Source organism: Sinohyriopsis cumingii, chromosome 1 (genome assembly GCF_028554795.1).
Source record: "Sinohyriopsis cumingii isolate HCF-2022 chromosome 1, ASM2855479v2, whole genome shotgun sequence".
Taxonomy (NCBI): domain Eukaryota; kingdom Metazoa; phylum Mollusca; class Bivalvia; order Unionida; family Unionidae; genus Sinohyriopsis; species Sinohyriopsis cumingii.
The window spans coordinates 84,342,962-84,365,568 of record NC_142961.1 but is presented as its reverse complement, the minus strand read 5'-3'; the positions used below and the strand labels follow the sequence as shown (position 1 = coordinate 84,365,568).

The 22,607-nt window shown below is 34.3% G+C and overlaps 1 protein-coding gene across 1 annotated transcript in view; it reads right to left on the bottom strand.

The window, feature by feature from the left end:
* LOC149807261 (O(6)-methylguanine-induced apoptosis 2-like) overlaps positions 1 to 22,607 on the bottom strand; it is a 37,664-nt gene that overhangs the window by 12,753 nt on the left and 2,304 nt on the right. Inside the window, exons 2-4 of the mRNA XM_089964156.1 lie at positions 15,709 to 15,830; positions 2,999 to 3,097; positions 1,708 to 1,887 (exon numbers count right to left, since the gene is read on the bottom strand). Coding sequence (XP_089820282.1) covers positions 1,708 to 1,887; positions 2,999 to 3,097; positions 15,709 to 15,830 — 401 coding nt within the window. The remainder of the gene's footprint in view (positions 1 to 1,707; positions 1,888 to 2,998; positions 3,098 to 15,708; positions 15,831 to 22,607) is intronic.

The following is a 22,607-nucleotide window of genomic DNA, read 5'->3' as shown; positions in this document are numbered from 1 at the left end:
ACTCTAGGGTCTTAAACTATGAAATAAGAAAGAGCAATAAACAGCAAGTTTTGTAAAAATTAATATATAAGTTTTGTCCTAAAATACAAAGTGAAATAACTTAAAGTATGGGAAAGGAATTGCTAAAATCCTAAAGGTTCTAACAATTCCAATAGTTCCAAGTAATCCAAATATGTTCCAAAGGTATTCCAAATGATGATTATATTGCACTAATGTACCAACAACACAGAAGAATAACTATGCTATAAATCCAAATATAAATTCACAGTAATTCCAATACAGCTATTAACCCAAATGTCTTTGAATGAATGTTTGAGCACAATAATACCAATGAATGATTATTAAATTAAATAAATTAATCAATATCCTCAATAACTCTTACAAGATTAGTAATACTATTAAGAATAAATGATTCTGCATAATAATCCTTTTAACATGCAATAGCAAGAATGGAATACATTTGAATGAATCACATGGAATTTCAAAATAGTCTTTACAAGCAACAGGAGGCACGTGGTTTATTCAAACTAATAAGGAAATAGGTCAGTTGTCTATTTTTTTAAGGAAACCCATGATCTTCATTCTCAAGAATGCCTGTCTCCTTGCTGGATCCCATGATATTTACTTACTCTTATCAGTACGATTTAACCCTGACACTTATGAATGAAACATCGAATACAGTATACATGACTCACCTTTAAAGTGCAGATAATTATCATAGAATATTTTTTTAGTTAGTCAAATGACCCTTACAAAAACTATTACAAGTATTATGAAAACAATACACATAATATTGATATACATAACAGTTCAAACTCAACAGATTTGCTGATATGGAGTTTGGTATTCAAGACAGCCTTAGTTCACACTCCACTGATGTACTGATATGGTGTTTGTTTGGTATCCAAGGTAGTCTTAGTTAAATCCTCTTGGTTTGTTGATATGGAGTTTGTTTGGTATCCAAGGCAGTCTTTGTTCAAGTCTCAATTGGTGTGCTGATATAAAATTTGTTTCATATCAAAGGCGGTCTTAGTTCAAATCTCAATTGGTGTGCTGATATGGAAGTTTGTTTGGTATCATAGGCAGCCTTAGTTCAAATCTCAATTGTGTGTTCATATCAAAGTTTGGTTCATATCCAAGGCAGTCTTAATTCAAGTCTCAGTAGGTGTGCTGATATAAAGTTTGTTTGGTATACAAGGCAGTATTTGTTCAAGTCTCAACTGGTGTGCTGATATGAAAGTTTGTTAAGTATCCAAGGCAGCCTCAGTTCAAATCTCAACTGGTGTGCTGATATGAAAGTTTGTTCGGTATCCACAGCAACCTTAGTTCAAATCTCAATCTGATGTGCTGACATGGAGTTTTTATTGGACCTATATTATATTTGCTTAAATCTTTCCTAACAAAAATCGTAACATCTGATAATTATTCTTTCATTAATATATGCCTGTGTAGTAAGAGAAAATAAAGTTGGAATTCTAGTAAAAGCCTGCAATAGAGAAATGACCAAAAAAAACGTGAGAAAAGTATGTATTTTGCCTTAGATCCCACATTCTGTTACAAAATGAGTAAAGCAACAGTTTCAAGCCCAAATCATCTCCTGCAGATATCTGATTCATGCACATGTCCAAATTTTCGCAGAAATCAAAGTCTTTATGCATGTCAGGTGATTCCTCTGTAATCCTTCCCTGAAAATTTACCTAGACTCACCTCATAAATATTTGGTGCTGGAATGCCATCATTCTTGTCCTGTTTTTGTGCTATAGGTACATGGAAGTTTCCAGTGGTCTCTGAAGCATTAAAGTCTTTGCGTGTAGTCAACAAACTGGGTAGGGCATAAATCCCCGGGCCTGGGGCACTGGATATTATGTACCTAGCTTGCCTCTTTGTCTGTAAAGAAAATAAATGACGAAAAAATACCCATCTGACATGGAGCATAATAAAGACTGTTTACTATGTTATTGGATAAAATAACTTCTCTGTTAGAACATTCAAGCTCAATTTCCCCAACCAATTTCCTAATTTTTATATATTTCAGAGGGTTTGTTATTTAATGTTTATTTCACCAGATGTGCCAAATCCAGGTCAACAATGGCAGTTATTTAAACAACAATGGCTTAACAAAAGTGCCAGGTAACAAAGTCATGATAATACTGCTTCATTTATACTCACTAAATAACCTGCGGCGGTTCGAGTCTAAGATTCAGCCAATGTGGGTATGTGAGAAAGCTTGCCAGTAGCTTCTCGAGGGTCGGTGGTTCTTTCCGGGGTTTTCCCGGGTTCTTCCTCCACCATTAATACTGGCCGCCATGTATAGCCTATCGTGTGCTGAAAAATGGTGTTAAACCCCACAGCAACAACAGCAACTCACTAAATAACAAAGGCATAAGGTATCAACAGTGTGATAATCTCACTTCATTCCTAATTGGTAATTTTGACTTGTGGGTTACAGGTTCAATGCAATTAAAGCATGAAAGGAATGCTTTGTTTTGTACTTTTTTGGACCAAATGATTTATAAATATCCTTTGGCTATAGTTCTACCTCCATGTTGAATAACTCAGTATAGCCTGAAGCAAATCTCTCTTGTGTCATCATGCACTTAAAATCCAAGTAAGGACATGTTCAAATCATAATATACCTCACACTGCCTTAGTTTTGCATTAACTTTAAAATATCTTTTTTTAAGGTTTTCAAGTTGAACTATGTTATGCTTATTTAACATGCTAAAAAGACAACCTATGATTGACTATGATTCTGAATGAAGGCATATTGCCTGACATAAGAAATTTGAAGTATTCCATAGAGTATACCACTGATGTAAACAGCCAATTGTCCTTAGAAAATTATTTTATTCATTCTCTCAAGAATGGGGAAAATAAGTACTGGTGAGGGGAGAATTAAATTAATTTTAATTTAACCCTTTTAATTTAATTTCTTTTAAACTGAACAAAGAATTGAAGGGTTGTATGAAAAAAGTGTATTATTGTGTTGCATACTGACCTTTGAGGCAAAGCCTCCTGTCCCTTTCTTGCCATATGAAGGGCTGTTGCTGTCCATGGTATGGTGACCCACATAAGTTCCAGGACCTGGTGCATCATTCTGCAGGATTTACAGAATATTCTTAATCCCCCAATTTATTTTATTTCTTACCATCATAGTGTCATGTCAAAATGTTTTTACGACACACAGCGCATATCAGAATTATAGCAACATAGTGTCATGTCAAAATGTTTTTACGACACACAGTGCATATCAGAATTATAGCAACATACTGTCATGTCAAAATGTTTTTACGACACACAGTGCATATCAGAATTACAGCAACATTGTTGAGAAAGTGTAGTTAGTAATGTGATAATTCTGAATTACTGTTGGAAATAACTTGACAAATTTTCTATGATCTTTCTCGAAGAATGTAATTTCTAAATAGCTGGTAATGGTAAACTTTATTGTATCCCATGAAACCTATTGGTTTTGTCAACTGCCATATGACTGGCATTTGGATTGCAGTGGAAGCAATATTGGAAGCTGTTATTCATATACATTTTACTTTCTGGAAGATTTTGTCCCTCTGTGTCAAACAGTAAAATGAAAAGGACAGGGTCTACATGTTGAGTGCATGTAATTAAATATGTGATCTTGACCCCAAGGTAAAATTTGGGAAGAGTGAGCATGTTACAACAAATTATCTTGGCTTTATAATGATTAGTTTAATGTATTAACAAAAGCCATAAAGAGGTAGAGAAAATATCAGCAAATAAATAAACTTAAACCAAAACCTGTTAGTACAACTTTGACCCCAAGATCAAATGGAGAACAGTGGGTGTTAATGAATGAATTGCCTTAGAGTCATAATAATGTTTCCTACCTTAAATATTTTCAGCAAGTTTTTTATGTTTTCTAATTTCATGGTATTTGTTTTTTGTAATCATATTATTATATATGTTTCTTTTTATGTTATAGGCATTGTCGAATTTGTAAAGTGCTTAGAGCTTCTAAAGATTAGGTGCTATACAAAGTCCTCATTATTATTATTATTATTATTATTATTATTATTGTTATTATAATGATTCATCTTAAGTATGAAAATGTCCATCATCCCATAATCAGGTTTAGAAAGTATAAGCAAATGAAAAAAACTTTCAACAAAACCTAATTGCAAATTTTCTGCGACCTTGACCACAATCTCCAAGGAGCAAGAATGCATGTACAGAATAAATCGTCTTAGATTCATAATTTATCTACAGTATAAAAAAACAAACCAATGGGTTTAGAAAATATAAGCAAGTGAAAAAACTTGCAACAAGGTCTTAAGGCAAATTTTCTATGATGGTTACCATGACCCATAAATCAATTATCCAATCATGCATGTCTATGAACAAATTATCTTGGAGTCATCATACCAGGTATGTTGAAAATCTATCGGCGGGGGGGGGGGGGGGGGGGGGTCAGGAAAAATGTTCAAATGATCAAACTAAAAAAAGCTTCAACCTAAACCTTAATAAAACTGTTGACACAGCTGCTGCCACCATTGGAAAAGTAACAGCTATGTCTAACTTCCCATTAAAGCAGGTTTGGCTTGAGTAAAAAAGAAAACTATAAATCATTTATATTCGGTAATGAAAAATCACAATCAAACACTTATTCATTTGATATTTCCAACCAATCTTCAATTAACTGATGATTATTACATCACTGATTTATCTCAGCACATTTATGACATGAACTGATGAAACTAACTGAAGAAACAAGTATGCCCCATTTTCCAAGCAGTGGGTGACAGTAGATTAAAAATAGTTTTGTACATTGTAGCCACACATATTCCATATCCAGTGACCATACACATTTCATATCTAATGACCACACACATTTCATATCTAGTGACCATACACATTTCATATCTAGTGACCATACACATTTCATATCTAGTGACCATACACATATCTAGTAAACATACACATTTCATATCTAATGGCCATACACATATCATATCTAGTGACCATATACATTTAATATCTAGTGACCATACACATTTCATATTTAATGACCACTCACATTTCATACCTAGTGACCATACACATTTCATATCTAGTGACCATACACATTTCATATTTAGTGACCATACACATTTCATATCTAATGACCACACACATTTCATATCTAGTGACCATACACATTTCATATCAAGTGACTAATCACATTTCATATCTAGTGACCACACACATACACACATATTATATCTAGTGACCATACTGTCACAGAATAAGGCAAGAAATAACTTGGTTTTGCCTTAGAACGATTTGATCATTTTCATTGTACATGCATACAATGTTACCCAAGGTGAATAATTCTTTTTCTAGGTAAGCAACTGAACTAGCATGTACCTCGTCATAGATCACTTGTGGCGAGAGTTACTAAAAGCACAGTATGCACGGGTATTTTACCCAGTCTAATACTTACTCTCCTGAGGATTTAAGGCAAGTTCCATTTCTAACTGAAACACTGGTCTATGGATCTTGTCAAGGAGTGAACGTTCTCCATTTGTGTTCTCAAGCCATAGGGGTAAGTGTTACATTTGTATTTTATTTAATATGTGAAGCATATTCAGTTTTTAACATTGTATCGTGAAATGATGCCTATGCTACTTTGCAGATCTGAACTTTTCAATTACAAGTTGCTATTAGAGTTTAATTATTTATATCTGTATCTATAGATTTTAATTCTGAATCTATTATTATGACCAGGTTGGTTTTATTGTAGCTGTTTAGGGCTGTCTGAAGCTGTTTAGGGCTCCCTGAAGGTGTCTAGGGCTGTATGTAGCTGTCTGTATGTATGCCTGTGGTGGATCAATGAAAGGTAGGTGTGGCCGATACAAGTGTGATAACCCAATTTAGGAGAACTGTGTGCTGTCGGTGCATATGTGTGTGCAGGTATTTCAGGCTATCTGTCTGGCAGTCTGTATTGATATGGAAGATGATGTAACCATCAAGGTCATACAAAGACGAAACCGTAATTTGTAAACTTGTGCGCATGGTAGATCCATGAAGGGTGTGTACAGCCAATACAAGTGAGGGCCAACCCAAGAATTCGGGAGAGCTGTGTGGTTTGTCAATGGACACATTTGCAAGTTTTACAAATATTTATGAATCATACAGCTGTACAAATGACTGAGTCATATTTGTTTCAACTGATTGTTGTTTCAATCGAGTACAATTGAGTCATTTAGATTACATGAAAAATGAATTGATTCCATAAGATTATTTGAATCTTTATTTTCATTCCAGGAGATTATTTAAATCTCACTTTTATCACAGAATATATGAATCTCATTTTCATTCCATGAGATTAGTTGAATCTCATTTTCATTCCATGAGATTAGTTGAATCTCATTTTCATTCCATGAGATTAGTTGAATCTCATTTTCATTCCATGAGATTAGTTGAATCTCATTTTCATTACATGAGGTTACATAATTCAGTACTACTACTTCTTACAACAACGTTATCATGTACTCACTTATAATGTTTTACACGTTTGCTACTACTATTTGTATGAATCTTGTATGTACTCATCCATAAAGCCTTATGCATATTGTATTGAAGCAGCAAATCAGTTGTCTAGTTTTTAACAGTATTTGCAATGTCTAAAGACACCTCATCTTGTAAAAATTGTACATTATAAATTTACATATGTATATATTGATATAAATGCCATTGAAAAAGGCCTCATGGACGATTGGCCAGTAGACCAAGTGAGCTTGTTCTTTAAATATAGGCATTATTATTATTATTATTACATGTATTATTATCATTATTATCTGACAGAAGCCAACAAGATGTTATTGGTAACATTAAATGAGAGCTAATGTCCATCAACAAAAAAAGGAATTTCACTGGGATCTATTTGCCTGGAACTAAGCAAAGATTTTCACTGAAGAGAAATCCAAACCTTGAAACCCTGACTCTAGACTGGTCTATGCAAGTGAAACACAATGCGAGGCCCCGAGTGGCCAAGTGGTCTAAAGGCCTCTCCATTATGGATCACTGACATCTCACCTCTGTCTTTACCAGTTCGAGTCTTGAATTCAGCGAGTGTGGGTATGTGAGAAAGCTTGCTGGTAGCTTCTCGTGGGTTGGTCGTTCTTTCCCGGGTTCTTCCTCCACCATTAATACTGGCCGCCATGTATAGCCAATCATGTGCTGAAAAATGGCGTTAAACCCCACAACAACAACAAGAAACACAATGCAACTCAAAAATTTAGCTTTTGTAGAGCATAAAATGTTACCTCCCATTCAACTATCAGAAATTATTTGACAATGCATTAAATGTTCCCCCTTTTGGACTACTGCTGCACAATATGGGGAAATACAACTGACTGTACTATTGAAACAATCCACTAATTTCAAAAACAGAATAGTAGGAATTGTCCTAACTTTACCATTTTGATATATCATCCAGAATTACATTCTTGAAATCAAAATGGCTGAAATTTGAATACTGATTAGCCTACCAGAAGTCCATATTAATGAACAAATTAAGGAATGAACTTCGTCCACAATATTTGCAAGGTATGTTTATTTGTAAGTCAGAAGAAAGTGATATTGATAAACAGCATTTCTAAAATTGATTTGCTTACTCTGGTGCTTTTCTATGAAATGAACTCCCCATTGCCATTAGATCCAAAAAAATCTAAACACAAAATCATATGACCATGGCCTCAAAAGGCAGATGTCAATATTGAAATATATGCACTTTCTTATACACTTTGTGCTTTATGAGGTAATGTATTTAAGCATGCTTTGTATTTTTTTAAAAATTACAATTGCTTTCTTGTTCTTTTGTCCTGTGAGCCTCAGAGGAGAATGGTAAATTATAACTTAGTTACCCTCATAAAAAAGTATTTGTTATTATTGTCATTATTATTATTATTATTATTATTATTATTATTATTATTATTATTATTACTATTATTATTATTATAAACTTCATCAACCTTTGTTAATTGGGTTTCAGCAAGTCATTTACAGGTTTTTCTATTTTTAGTAACAGTAGCCAAATTCAATAGCAGATCTATATAATATATAATTTGCAATCATGTAAAAGTCTTTGATGCCAGGATACTCTCCATAAAATTTGGTCACATTTTGTGAAGTAGTTGTATTAAGCTATTTCTGTTTTTTATTTTTTAATGGTGGCCACATTTGATAGAGGCATTATTTATGGACAATTTCAAAAGGCCTTTATGCAAAAATGATTCCTGTCAAACAGTTATATTCACAATCTTTTAGAAGAAGATGTGTGATGGATTTCACATTGCTAGCAATGGTGGCTGAATTGACAGATTGGTGTCATGTGTCCAAACTTTAAAGGCTTCATGCCAATGCTTTATGTCAAATTTAGTCAAATTCTCTTCATAGAAAAAAAATACTTTAAATGTTTCTTTAATTTTAGTAATGGTGGTCATGATTGATGGCAAATAAACACCATTCATGTCCTGCATTCCAGGAATTCTGACCAATTGGTCAAATTTGCAATACTTTTGTAGACCTGTTATACTTTTTCTTTTGCTATGTTTAATGAAGCAGCCAATTTTGAAAAGTTGATGTTGCATTTTTTATTCTTTACATCATATATTTAGGAGATTATAACACTATTTTACTTTACATTTGAAGTTGCAGTTTTTAATATGCTTGCACTATCTTGTGGGCTGAAATGAAAATAGATAAAACATGGCAAGTAATGTCAGTTTTCATTTATTAATGTACATGTAAAGTGTGATTACATTTCTGCATGACCTATAGGATAGCACAGTACCATATGCATGGATTTGGCTGCCGGAGCATGCAATTTTTGTTTGTGTTTTGTTTTCAAACACTGAATGAAATTATTTCATATGTTTTGGGTAAGTATTTTTATATTGCTGTCATAAAACATACAGAATATAAATTATGCACTTACTTGTCATAAAAAGGCTATCATTTTTGCATAATGCATTGGCCCCTGGGTTTCTCTCTTATGGTGGGGATTAACCTTCTGTTTATTACTTAGAAGTTGTTCATTGTCTTACCTTAATACAGATATATATGTACCTGCCAGTAATTTAAATTTATTCATTGTGTATTCAAAAATTAATTTGTTAACTCTTGTTTTATCTGCAAGATAAGAACAACAGTCTTCATCACAGCTTACTTCCCTTGCTTTAATAGACAAATTCTTTCTATCAAGTTTGTTCAAATGCAACTTACTGGTTTTGGAAAAGTTGTTCAATTTTGTTTTCTATGATTAGTAATGGCAGCTATATTGGATGGCAAATGGGCATCATTTGCATAAATCTGAAAGGTCTTCAATTTGATTTGTGACACTAGATTGAGACAGGTCTGGATGAGAGGGTGACTCTGATCAACTATTCCTCGCTTAAATCCAACTCAAGTCATGACACCATTCCCCTCACCTACCATATTCCTTCAAGTCATGTGGCAAAGAGTGAGTGGCAAAACAGCAGATGTGGCTACACTAGGAGCTTTAGCTGCAAGACCTGCATACAGGCATCTCTCGGCAAAGAGTTGCTTTTCACTGGACTGAAGCAGTAGTGGAATTTGGGTGACTAAGCAGCCCCTTTTAGGATCACAATGCCCACCTATATAGCAGGAAGAGGCTAGAAAAGGTGCCATAAAAACATTGCCTGCTTCATCTTAACCCTGGTCATCAAGCCAAGCTTAATGAATGCCACCTTAGCTGTAGAAAACATAACAAGAAGACAAAGGTGATGCAACTCACTATCAATGCCTTGAGAGTGCATCAGTATACAGCTCAGAGAGAAGAATAGCTCCAGTTTGTAGATAACTGGCCAGATTCAACATAGAAATAGCAGCCCTGAGTGAAACTCACCTTGATGAGTAAGGACAATCATGAAAGTAGGAGCTGGCTACACCTTTTTCTGGACATGAGAAGAGTGACATGAAGCTGGTGTTTGGTTTACCATCAAATCATAGCCAGATAGCATTCTCACAAACTTTCCAGAGCATGTGAATGACAGACTAATGCAAATGAGACCATATTATTCAGAAAAAGATATGCAACTATCACCAACACCATGATCAGCTAAGATGAGATCTAGGAGAAATTTTATGAAGAAGATCTGGTGTCTCTTATTGCAGAAGTACCAAAGGCAGACAAGCTCATCATTCTTGGTGACTTCAGTGCTTGAGTTGGTGCAGATCACCAGGCATGGCGAGGTGTCATTGGCAAAAACGGCATTGGCAAATGTACCAATAATGGACTACTGCTGAGGAAATGCACTGAACAGGACTTCCTAATCACCAACACATTCTTCCACCTGCCAAACAACAAGAGGACATCTTGTGTACACCTGTCCACCAAACACTGGCATTGTATTGATTATGTCATCATCAGGAGAAGAGACAAGAAGGTTGTGACAATGACCACGAGAGGTGAAGAATGCTTAACTGACCACAGGCTCATAATCTCCAAGCTCAATATCTGGATTCAGCCTAGCAGATGACAACAAGGCAAAACAGAACCCCAAAACTGTAATGTTGCCAAATTGAAAGAGGAGAATGTTAAACAAGCTTTAGTCAAAGAACTGTGCAGCCAACTGGATACAATCAAAATAAACTGAGAATGTTGTGGAAAACTGGCATCCTTCAGATACTCTGTGTACTCAAAAATCCTTCATCCCACCTCATGTAAACATCAAGATCTCTGGTCTGTATGCTGATGTACTTTGCATGATGCTGCCATATATTCCAAATACGAAACCTTGACTACAGAAGGTCTGCTTAGAAGACACCACCTTATCATTGGAGAAAGGCAGGCTCTGAAAATGTCAAGATTGCTGTCCACTACAAACTCAGAGAATTGCAAGATGCATGGCTGAGCAATAAAGCAGATGAGATTCAGTACTACAATGATAGGAATGACATGAAGAAATTCTATGACCCTCTTAAGACAATCTATAGGCCTCAATTATTAGGAATACCTTTAATACTAAGTGTTGACAGCTTCATGATGCTTACTCACAAAGAAAAGATACTTCAAAGATGGCCAGAATACTTCAACAACACCCTCAATTAACATTAATCTGTCAGCAAGGAGGCAAGTGATTGATTGCTCCTTGGTGGGGAAATCAAAATAACACTTGCTGATCCCCCAATGCTGACTGAAACTGAGAAAACAATTGATTTGCTGTCAAATGGCACAGTACAAAGAACAAATGCTTTAACAGCAGAAATATACAAAGCCAGAGGCTTGCGCATGGCACAAAAACTTAATGATCTTCCAGTCAATGTGAAATCAGGCAACTATACCCCAGGAGGACAAGGAAGCATCCAACATCCATTTGTACCAATGGAAAGACAGCAGACAATCCTGTGAAACCATCAGGGTATTTCCTTGCTGACAATAGCCAGAAAAATACTTGCCAGAATTCTGCTGAATCATCTTGTACATCATATCAATCAAGGGCTCTTGTCATAGAGTCAGTGTGGCTTCAAAATGGACAAAGGAACAAAGGACCACAGACATGGTGTTTTCAGCTGATCAACTCTAGGAGAACTGCAACTTGTACATGATATGTATCAAACTGATAAAAGAATCCGACATAGTCAGCTGTGGAGGATTTTGGAAGATCATAGCAAAATTTATTTGCACAAGGAAATTCATCATGATGGTTGAGCAATTGCATGATGACAATCTCACTTTTGTCGTGGATGATGATGAGTACCGGTAATTTGAATCATTCCCAGTCACTAACGGAGTGAAGCAGGGCACTATGTTGGCCCCAACCCTCTTCTGTATGATGTTCTATGCCCTATTAGCTGATGCCTTATGTAACTATGACAATGGAGTCAACACTAGATACCAGACTGATAAACAAGCTCTTTAATCTAAGGTAACTACAGGAGAAGATGAAGTTATAAGAAATGACTATTCAGGATCTCCTATTTGCTGACAAATGTTTCTTGAATGCCAAATCTGAGTCTGACATGCAACCCAGTATGGACAACTTTTCTTCAACTTTTGACAATTTTTTGGTCTCACAATTAGTATAAAAAAGACAAAGGTGATGCACTATCTGCACCAGTAAAGTCTTACACAGAGCCTATCTTGGTAGCACAGTATCACTTGCAGTACACATTGATGATGAAACCAATGCCAGAATTGCTAAAGTGTCGTATCTGCAAATATGTAGGAGCACAGAGGTATCAGGCTGCAAACAAAAATAAGGATTTACAAAAGCAGTGTTGCTGACTATGAGTATTGTGAAACCTGGATAGTGTACAGATACCTTGCCAAAAAGCTGAATCATATTCAAAGGGGCTACTTGAGAAGCTGAACCATCTTCATATGGGTTACTGTTCTCATATGGGCTGGTATTCCATGGATCCACACTCTGTTGATGAAATCAAAGATGAGATGGGCAGGATACATCACTGGGAAATCAGAAGAGTAACTACAGTAGAAGATCTTCTTTGGCAAGATGGAGGTAAAGCAATCTCAAGGTGTTGAGAAGAAATACTTTCAAGATTTCCTTATGTCATAAATTGAAACAATTCAAAACTGACCCTGAATCTTGGGAAGATCTCAGACAGGATCACTTGATTTGGTGATGTCTCATTTACTGGAACTACAGACTTTGAGCTGAGAAGAAATAGAGGCAGTGCAGAAGCAAAAGCAGCAGAAATTTCAAAACTGGAGCATGTCCTCTACAGGTGATACTCATGACAAGCCAATTTGATTTATGCACTTTCATTATAATGCCATTTATAATGAGGAAATAACATTCAGTCTGTGCAACAGTGCTGGCTTTTATGCCATCTTTGCCACTATGTGCTCATGTTAATAAGTAAGCATACAGTATCAATACTTGAAAACTTTGAGGTATAATTTGCCCAAGAACTTCATTATTTTACAAGTATCCTATGTGAAAATTACTGTTGATTTATGCCATAACATAACATGGAGTGAATTGAGTGTCCCCTATATTTTTCAAGCAAACTCACGTGACGTCTCCTGTGCAGTGTGCAAAAGATAGTTCATAGTGCAAATTGGCTTGATCAGCCACTCATGTACTAACAGAAACCAAACCAGTTAGCAATGTCATGGTGATCTTCAAACTTGAAGGATGAACAATATGTAGATGGTTTTCACTAAAAGATGTCTTATCATGTCTAGTTGGTCTAAAATGAAAATCATACTGATTGGACATTCAATATTGCCAACATGACATCCATCTTGAAAATCTTCTTATTCATACTTCTCCTACACCCTGTTATCACAACTCTACCAGAACAGAAATTCATATTAATGTAGGGTTTTCACAAGAAGACTAATGAGATCCAGTTAGTCTTAAATGAAAATTGTGTCCATCTGACATTAAATGTAGCTGCCATGAAGCAGCCATCTTGAAAATCTTGTACTTCTTACTCTTCATGAATGGATGGTTGTATCAACATGAGGTTTTCGCTAAAAGACCTCATAAGATGTCTAGATGGTCTTAAATGACACTGGTACTGATTTCATGTTCAATGTTGAAACCACAGCAGCCATCTTGAAATTCTTGTTCTTCCTACTCCTGAATGGAAATCATTTTGGAAAATATTGTTATCTTAACTCCTCCCAAATGGATGGTCACAACAAAATTGAATTTTTACCAATAGCCTTCTTTTATTACCTAATTGACTGGTGTTACGACTCTATCGTCTCAAAATATGCAACAGAAAAGAAGCAAAACCATTTAAAAAAATTAAGCAAAATCAACAAATAACTATTTCCCTAGAATACAAAAGTGAGAATTCAAATGACATTTTCAGTATATGTATTGTGAATTAAATCCTAAATAATCCTAAATGTTATACATAAAGTCCAAAAGAAAAGAATGTTCTGAATGAATTCAATTAGCCTTGAATGTCTTGATGAATCACAAGAATGTAATCCAGAAGGGTTCTGAATAAGTCCCCAATAATCCCAAAGTAGTATTTTAATCCAAAGAGTCAATAAGCACTTTTTAATTCTATTGAATAGTTTAAATAAATAATTCCCCTCCAATTATATCTGAACAAACCTACAAACTCAGATCATAAATTCCTCAAGACTGATATTAAACAGAAATGAACTGTTGTTTACCTAATCTCTTTATATACAAACTGACACATGACCTATGATGCTAAAGAAGGTCCTATAAAACTGTATATTTCTAACAGAAAAATTCCATCAAACCGATAAAGAAGGTAAAAACTAGAATTTAAGTTTTAGTAAACATCTTGTTTATTTCTTAGAATCATGACAAAAGTCAGGTAAGCAAAATCTCTACCCTCATTGACAGACAAAAGTGAATCACACGATATAAATTAAAATATGTAATGGCTGGTCATAAGTGCCAGTTGTATATCCAGTAAGGTTACCACAATGACCATCTTAAAAATGTTTTCGTCATTACTTCTCCTGAATGAATGGTCATTACAACATTGCGTTTTTACCAAAATACTTATGATGGTGTCTACTTTGTCCAAATGAAAAAGGTACCAAAATGACATTCACTACATGCATCATAGCAGCTAATTTGAAAGTTTTGTTATTGCTGAGGAATATCAGAGACTGTCTCAACACTTGATAGCTAAAAGGATGAAATGGTCTTATCTTGAATTCCTGGAAATTCTTATCAACCTGTTTGAGGAACTCCCATTTTACCATGCAAAACATCCCCCTAAAATAACACTAAGTGCTTTCAAAATTTGAATGCATTGCAGGTATTTTTTCTACCTTATTGTGGCAATCACATCTGACAGGTCATTAACATAAGGGATACTGAATTTTTCAAAGTCAGAAGTAAAAAGACACTTCTTTCCATATCAAGCTTGCATGCATTTTTGACAATAGACCATTTGAAGAGGTTGTAATTTCACATGAAAGTACTGCATACCAGACTTTTCTCTTGGCTATTTCATGCATATTGGAACAATCTGCAAACTGAGGTACAGGAAGAATTTTTAAAGATTTTAGTTTTAAGTTTGAAAAAAACTTAAAGATTAACATAGATTTATTTTGAATTTCTATGCTAGCCTGTAAATTGGATAAGTCTAAGTTGATGCCAGTTGCCTCTCTTAACTGTGTACTGAAAACTACATGCATGATTAGAGTTATTGCAAAAATGTCACAATATAGATACAATTGATTTAATTACATTTAGAATCAAGACACAAAGTACTTTTTGAAATTTCTAAATGGAATGTAGATGGCATCATATGGTCTTCTAAATATGCATGTCGGTACACAAACTTTGTTGGCTAGCACATAAGATACACCTTTAACAGGACTGATTATGCACAGGTGAGTAAATGACACCTTAGTGAAATGAATCTACCTTAAGAAAAATCCCAATTGCCCCATCTACACCATGAAACAAACATTTAGTTCTGCACTGGTATGTAAGTGTGTCACTTAAGTCAATCATCACCAGTGTTAGTGTGTCACTTCAGTCAATCACCACTGGTATGGGAGTGTGTAACTTAATTCAACCCCCCCCCCCCAGTTTGTCACTTGGGTCAATCAAATGTAATTCCTTTTATGGATTTTGAGTACATTTTAATCAAAATGGCTGTAATACTTTCTGAAATTAATATATTGCATGCCTTGACATGGAGTAATTAATAATCAATACCTGAACATGTATGACATGATTCTACACTTACAACATTGTCATCTAGTTGAAATCTCTTCGACTGTGCAAGAAATCCCTTTCTGTCTGAATTATCTGTGACAATAGTTTGATATTTACTGGGTATTGATGCTGTTGCAGCTACAATTCCATGACCTGTAAAACAAGATAATAACCTCACAGAATCTTCTACTGATAACATTCAGAATAAATTGAAGCAATTTTGTTATAAGTGTAGCATGTGTTAGTATGGTATATTGTTGTTGTTTTAGGGTTTAACGCCATTTTTCAGCACATGATAGGCTATACATGGCGGCCAGTATTAATGGTGGAGGAAGAACCCGGGAAAACCCCAGAAAGAACCACCGACCCATGAGAAGCTACTGGCAAGCTTTCTCACATACCCACATTGGCTGAATCCGAGACTCGAACCAACGCAGACAGAGGTGAGATGGAAGTGATCCATAACGAAGAGCGCTTTAGACCACTCGGCCACTCTGGGCCCCAGTATGGTATATTAGTTAGTACAGTATGTGTTAACACAGTATTTAGTAATTATGTTATGTGTTAGTATGGTATTTTAGTATTTATAGTATGTTTTAATATGGTATGTTAGTAAGTATAGAACATTAGTACCATATGTGAGTAATTATAGTATGTGTTAATATAGTAAGTTTGTATTTATAGTATGTGTTAGTATGGCATGTTAGTAATTATAGTAATGTGTTAGTATTGTATGTTAGTAATTATAGTATGTGTTGGTATGGTATGTTAGTAATTACAGATTGTGTTAGTATGGAATGTTATTATTAGTATGTATTAGTATGGTAAGTCAGTAATTGTAATATGGGTTAGTATGGTATGTTAGCTGAATTACAACATTGTCGTTAGTATGTTGGTATGGAATGTTATTAAAGTATGTGTTAGGATGATATGTCAGTAATTATAGTATGGGTTAGTATGGTATGTTAGTAATTACAAACTGTCATTAGTATGTTAGTATGGAATGGAATTATAGTATGTGTAGTATGGTATGTCAGTAATTATAGAATGGGTTAGTATGGTATGTTAGCAATTACAACATTGTCATTAGTATGTTAGAATGGAATGTTACTATAGTATGTGTTAGTATGGTATGTCAGTAATTATAGTATTGGTTAGTATGGTATGTTAATAATTACAACATTGATGTTAGTATGGAATGTTATTATAGTATGTGTTAGGATGGTATATTAGTAGTTAAAGTATGTGTTCAGCACCTAACTGTCTTAAGAATCATTAAGTTGTAATTTACCATTTGTAATGGTTTTGTACAGCATAAATGAATGCATTATTTATTTTAGGCTCAAGCCCTTTATGAATAGAAATTTCTTATTTAGTTACAAGTTATCTGTGTGCCAAAATAACATGGTAGTAGGCAGTGCTTCATACTGGCTGGAGTGTTCTGCAAAAACCTTACCAGTATTAGTCAGCATAAATGATTCTGTATTACTTTTCATCATTTAATGGAATTAAATGACCATATTAAAGGGGACTTTTTTGTTATATTAACTAAGTGAATGGTTATTCCTTAATATTCATCAATTAAAGCTCACTTAATGAGCAGGTCATATTATTTCTTTTATGCACTATATAATATGTTCACATGAATGGTCATCTGGATAATGGGAAAATGGATCTAAGTTACTTCCCTTGAGTCCATAGGTGGTTCCACCAGAAAAACAGGTCCATGAAATAAAGAAAATGAATCACCTGCTTTATGTTTTGTGGACTAAACCAATACAATTTTTTAATTGCAATTAAACTTTTTGTGGATAAATGTCTCTCATTCCATTACAAAATAGTTTTATTGATTGATTTAAATTTCATTGTTTACAAATAAAGACAGGGATCTTAGATGAGTCGTAGATTACATTATTTCTTTTCTTTCAAAATCAAAATAAAACATAACAAAAATAGTCTTGAGGTGCCTTTTTAGCAAAACTCTCCTTTACCAGCATAATCATATTCCAGTTACTTCTATCTTTCATTTGCTCCACTGACTATTTTATTTGATTTCCTTTGTTCTTTGTTACTGTATTAATTTATTATTGTATTTGATTTCTTTTGTTCTTTAGCACTGTATTAATTTATTTTTTGATTTCATTTGTTCTTTTGAACTGTATTATTTTATTTTATTTCAAATGTTCTTTCACACTGTATCGGAAAGTAAGGAACTTTTTAAATATTCATTTTCACAGTAATTTTGATGGATGTTATGGTACAAAAAAATCATTAATATTGTTGCTGTTGTTGTTGGTGTGATTTAAAACATGATGATACAGCATTGCATTATGCAAATATTTATCATGAAATTTTCCTGTAATATCAAGTGAGTTATAAAAGCCATAGGAAATTATTTCTAAGTTACACCAATGTTAAGATGATTATGATAAGAATCATATGTAAATATCCAAATAAACTTTTGTGAATTTCCAATTTAATGCAGCTGAAATAAAATAAAATAAAATGTAATATTTCAAATTATATTACTGATGACAGCAAATTAGCTGTTATCTTCTTGGAAGGAAAATAAGAAATAAGTTTTCATTACAGTAAGTACTTGATTATAAGATGATTCAAACTGCAAAGAACAAAGATCCTTATCTGCAATAGCATAATGCACCTGCAAACCAGGGTATTTTTGTTCTACTGATTACCCCTAACAAAATGCACACACCCAGATCTGCCACTACATTAAGCAATGGCAGGTCTGGGTCTGTGCAGTTTGTAGTTGGACTTGACTTATAAGTGACTATATATGGTATACAAACTATGCACCTTTAGACATATGTCATTTATTAAAATACAGAATGTTTGCTTTATCATGTGGCAGTATCAGTTCAGCTTAAGAAAGGATGGGTCAATAATGCAAGGAATTTAAAAGAGGCCTTGACAAATTTATTTAATCCATCCAATTATCAATGCTTTTGATTCTTGTCAACTAACAAATGTGTAAAGGGTAAAAGCTCATACCTTTTCCAGTTAACCACATATGAATCTGTGGACTTTTCATAATACAATGGTGACTGAAATTGTTAAATACCACATATATTACCTATATATAGTATATTTCTGAAAGTTTATTAACGCTAGCATGACTGCTTACCCTACATATTCGATTATAAGACAGATCCAACCGCAATGCAGAGACAACAAACTGCTCTTGTGCCATGCACTGGCAGAGAAAGGCCTATGTCATTTGTTATACAGATGGCTACTAACAAACTGCAAGGGCCTACATTATCCACTGAATCATGTGATGGCAGATTTGGGTCTATGCAGCTTGCAGTTGGATTATACTTATATGCAAGTACATAAGATACATAAAGCTTAATTTCAAAATAGCAGAGATTTGTAGTATGGCATGACATTTCCATCTCAATACAATGGAACTGATTTAAATTAACTAACTAAAAGAATGTTAAATCAACAATTTAAGTAAAGCCAAGAAACAACTTATTTCTCTAAGTTACAAAGTGAAAATTCAAGAAACACAGTATTGTGAATTAAGTCCCAAATAATCCTACATTTTCTAACACAAGTCCACAGATATAGAATTCAGAGTTAATGGGCACATAGTAATTCCAATAAATAATTCCTCTCAAATTATACCTGAACACAATTGCAAACTCTGATCACTGATTCCCACAGACAGATATCAAACAGAAATGAATAATTTGTTTACCAAGTCCCTATAAATACACATTTCCGCCTGACCTAAAAAATAATAAAATGTGAAGATTTCTTATGGAAAGTCCTAGTCAAACTGTAAACAAGACTTACCTTGAACTCTTGCTACATAAACAAGTCTGCTTCTAGAATGTTCGGAACTAAACAGTTATGTCAGAAAGTTATTTATAACTTACAGTCATCATCTCAAGTTCCTATGTAAACATGTTGTTCACCAATGACTATCATCTTAAAGCACAATCAACAACCATGGACAAACATTCAGAACACAATACAGATATATATATATATAACAACTTCTGCCATAAAAAAAGGTTATACAATAAAGCTGTCTCTTACGCATCTGTTAAATATTAATAGGATACTACAATAACAACAGTTACATAGGAAGATGTCTTATGAATGGCATGCAGGTTAGTTACACAAAATATACACAAAATAAAGCAATATAGTACTTCTATACGCATGAGATTGCATCCACAATCATATAATATTTAATCTGCTGTGTCAAATGTAAACATTGTATTTGTGAAGAAACAAATTCCATCTCAATAATCTGTGATTTTTGTTTTTCATGTCATTAATCACAGGAAGGGGCTTGTAATCACAATGATCAGACAAAAGAGCCATCTAATATACACAATAAGGGCTTGTCATCACAATGATCAGACAAAAGAACCATCTAATATACACAGTAAGGGCTTGTCATCATGATGATCAGACAAAAGAACCATCTAATATACACAGTAAGGGCTTGTCATCACGATGATCAGACAAAAGAACCATCCAATATACACAATAAGGACTTGTCATCACGATGATCAGACAAAAGAACCATCTAATATACACAGTAAGGGCTTGTCATCACGATGATCAGACAAAAGAACCATCTAATATACACAATAAGGGCTTGTCATCACGATGATCAGACAAAAGAACCATCTAATATACACAATAAGGGCTTGTCATCACGATGATCAGACAAAAGAACCATCTAATATACACAATAAGGGCTTGTCATCACGATGATCAGACAAAAGAACCATCTAATATACACAATAAGGGCTTGTCATCATGATGATCAGACAAAAGAGCCATCTAAAATACACAATAAGGGCTTGTCATCACGATGATCAGAAAAAGAACCATCTAATATACACAGTAAGGACTCGTCATCACAATGATCAGACAAAAGAACCATCTAATATACACAATAGGAGCTCGTCATCACGATGATCTGACAAAAGAGCCATCTAATATACACAATAAGGGCTCGTCATCACGATGATCAGACAAAAGAGCCATCTAATATACACAATAAGGGCTCGTCATCATGATAATCAGACAAAATAACCATCTAATATACACAATAAGGGCTCGTCATCATGATGATCAGACAAAAGAACCATCTAATATACACAGTAAGGGCTTGTCATCATGATGATCAGACAAAGAGCCATCTAATATACACAGTAAGGGGCTTGTTATCACAATGATCAGGCAAAAGAGCTGTCTAATCTACACAGTAAGGGGCTTGTCATCACAATAATCAGACAAAAGAACCATCTAATATACACAGTAGGGGGCTCGTCATCACAATGATCAGACAAAAGAGCGATCAAATATACCCAGTAAGGGGCTTGTCATCACAATGATCAGACAAAAGAGCCATCTAATATACACAATAAGGGGCTTGTCATCACAATAATCAGACAATAGAGCAATCAAATATACCCAGTAAGGGGCTTGTTATCACAATAATCAGACAAAAGAGATGTTTAATAAACACTGTAAGGGGCTTGTCATCACAATGATCAGACAAATGAGCCATCTAATATACACAGTAAGGGGCTTGTCATCACAATGATCAGACAAAAGAGCAATGTAACGTACACAGTAAGGGGCTTGTCATCACAATGATCAGACAAAAGAGCATTCTAATATACACAGTAAGGGGCTCATCATCACAATGATCAGACAAAAGAGCCATCTAATATACACAGTAAGGGGCTTGTCATCACAATCATCAGGCAAAAGAGCTGTCTAATAAACACAGTAAGTGGTTTGTCATCACAATGATCAGACAAAAGAGCCATCTAATATACACAGTAAGGGGCTTCTCATCACAATCATCATACAAAAGAGCTGTGTAATAAACACAGTAAGGGGCTTGTCATCACAATGATCAGACAAAAGAGGCATTTAATATACCCAGTAAGGGGTTTGTCATCACAATGATCAGACAAAAGAGCCATCTAATATACCCAGTAAGGGGCTTGTCATCACAATAAGCAGTCAAAAGAGCCATCTAATATACACAGTCAGGGGCTCGTCATCACAATGATCAGACAAAAGAGCCATCTAATATACACAGTAAGGGGCTTGCATCACAATAATCAGACAAAAGAGTGATCAAATATACCCAGTAAGGGGCTCGTCATCACAATGATCAGACAAAAGAGCGATCAAATATACACAGTAAGGGGTTTGTAATCACAATAATCAGACAAAACAGCCATCTAATATACACGGTAAGGGGCTTGTCATCACAATAACCAGAGAAAAGAGCCATCTAATATATACTTCAAAATACTGCAAAGCCAATATCAAAGCCAAATATTCCTTCTTAATTGTGGAATAATATTTTTGGTGCTTATTAGGTTTTGGTTTTGTTCAGAAATATAGGACACTAGTTCATCCAAACCATTTTATCTTCTGGAATCAATACTCCACCAACCTCTAAATCACTTTATACTAATAATTCCTTCTGGAGTTGCAAGTGCTAACATTTCTTTTGCTTGTCTATGTGTGATAACTATATTTCTGGAAGCAAATTAACTGATAAATGAAGACCATTATGCACATTAATTCTAGAAATTGCTACGACTGGCTTAATTAATTTATGATTCCATATCCATAAATTAAGAGTTCTGTTTTACTGAGAACTTTTTTTACTGTTGGAGTAAAATTTCTTTTAAAAATACCCCAACAAAAATATATTTTAAAACCTTTTAAAACAATGAAAGATTATGTAAGATAAATTGTAAATTGAATTATGGACAGTAACTAGCAGTTGAGAACTGTCACTGTTGACAGGTGTACCAGTAATCTTTATGAGAAACAAAATGTCAGGATTTGTTTTTAAAGAGTTGAATGAATTGTTTATTTTTTATGTATAGTGCCAAAATGTCAGATCAGAAT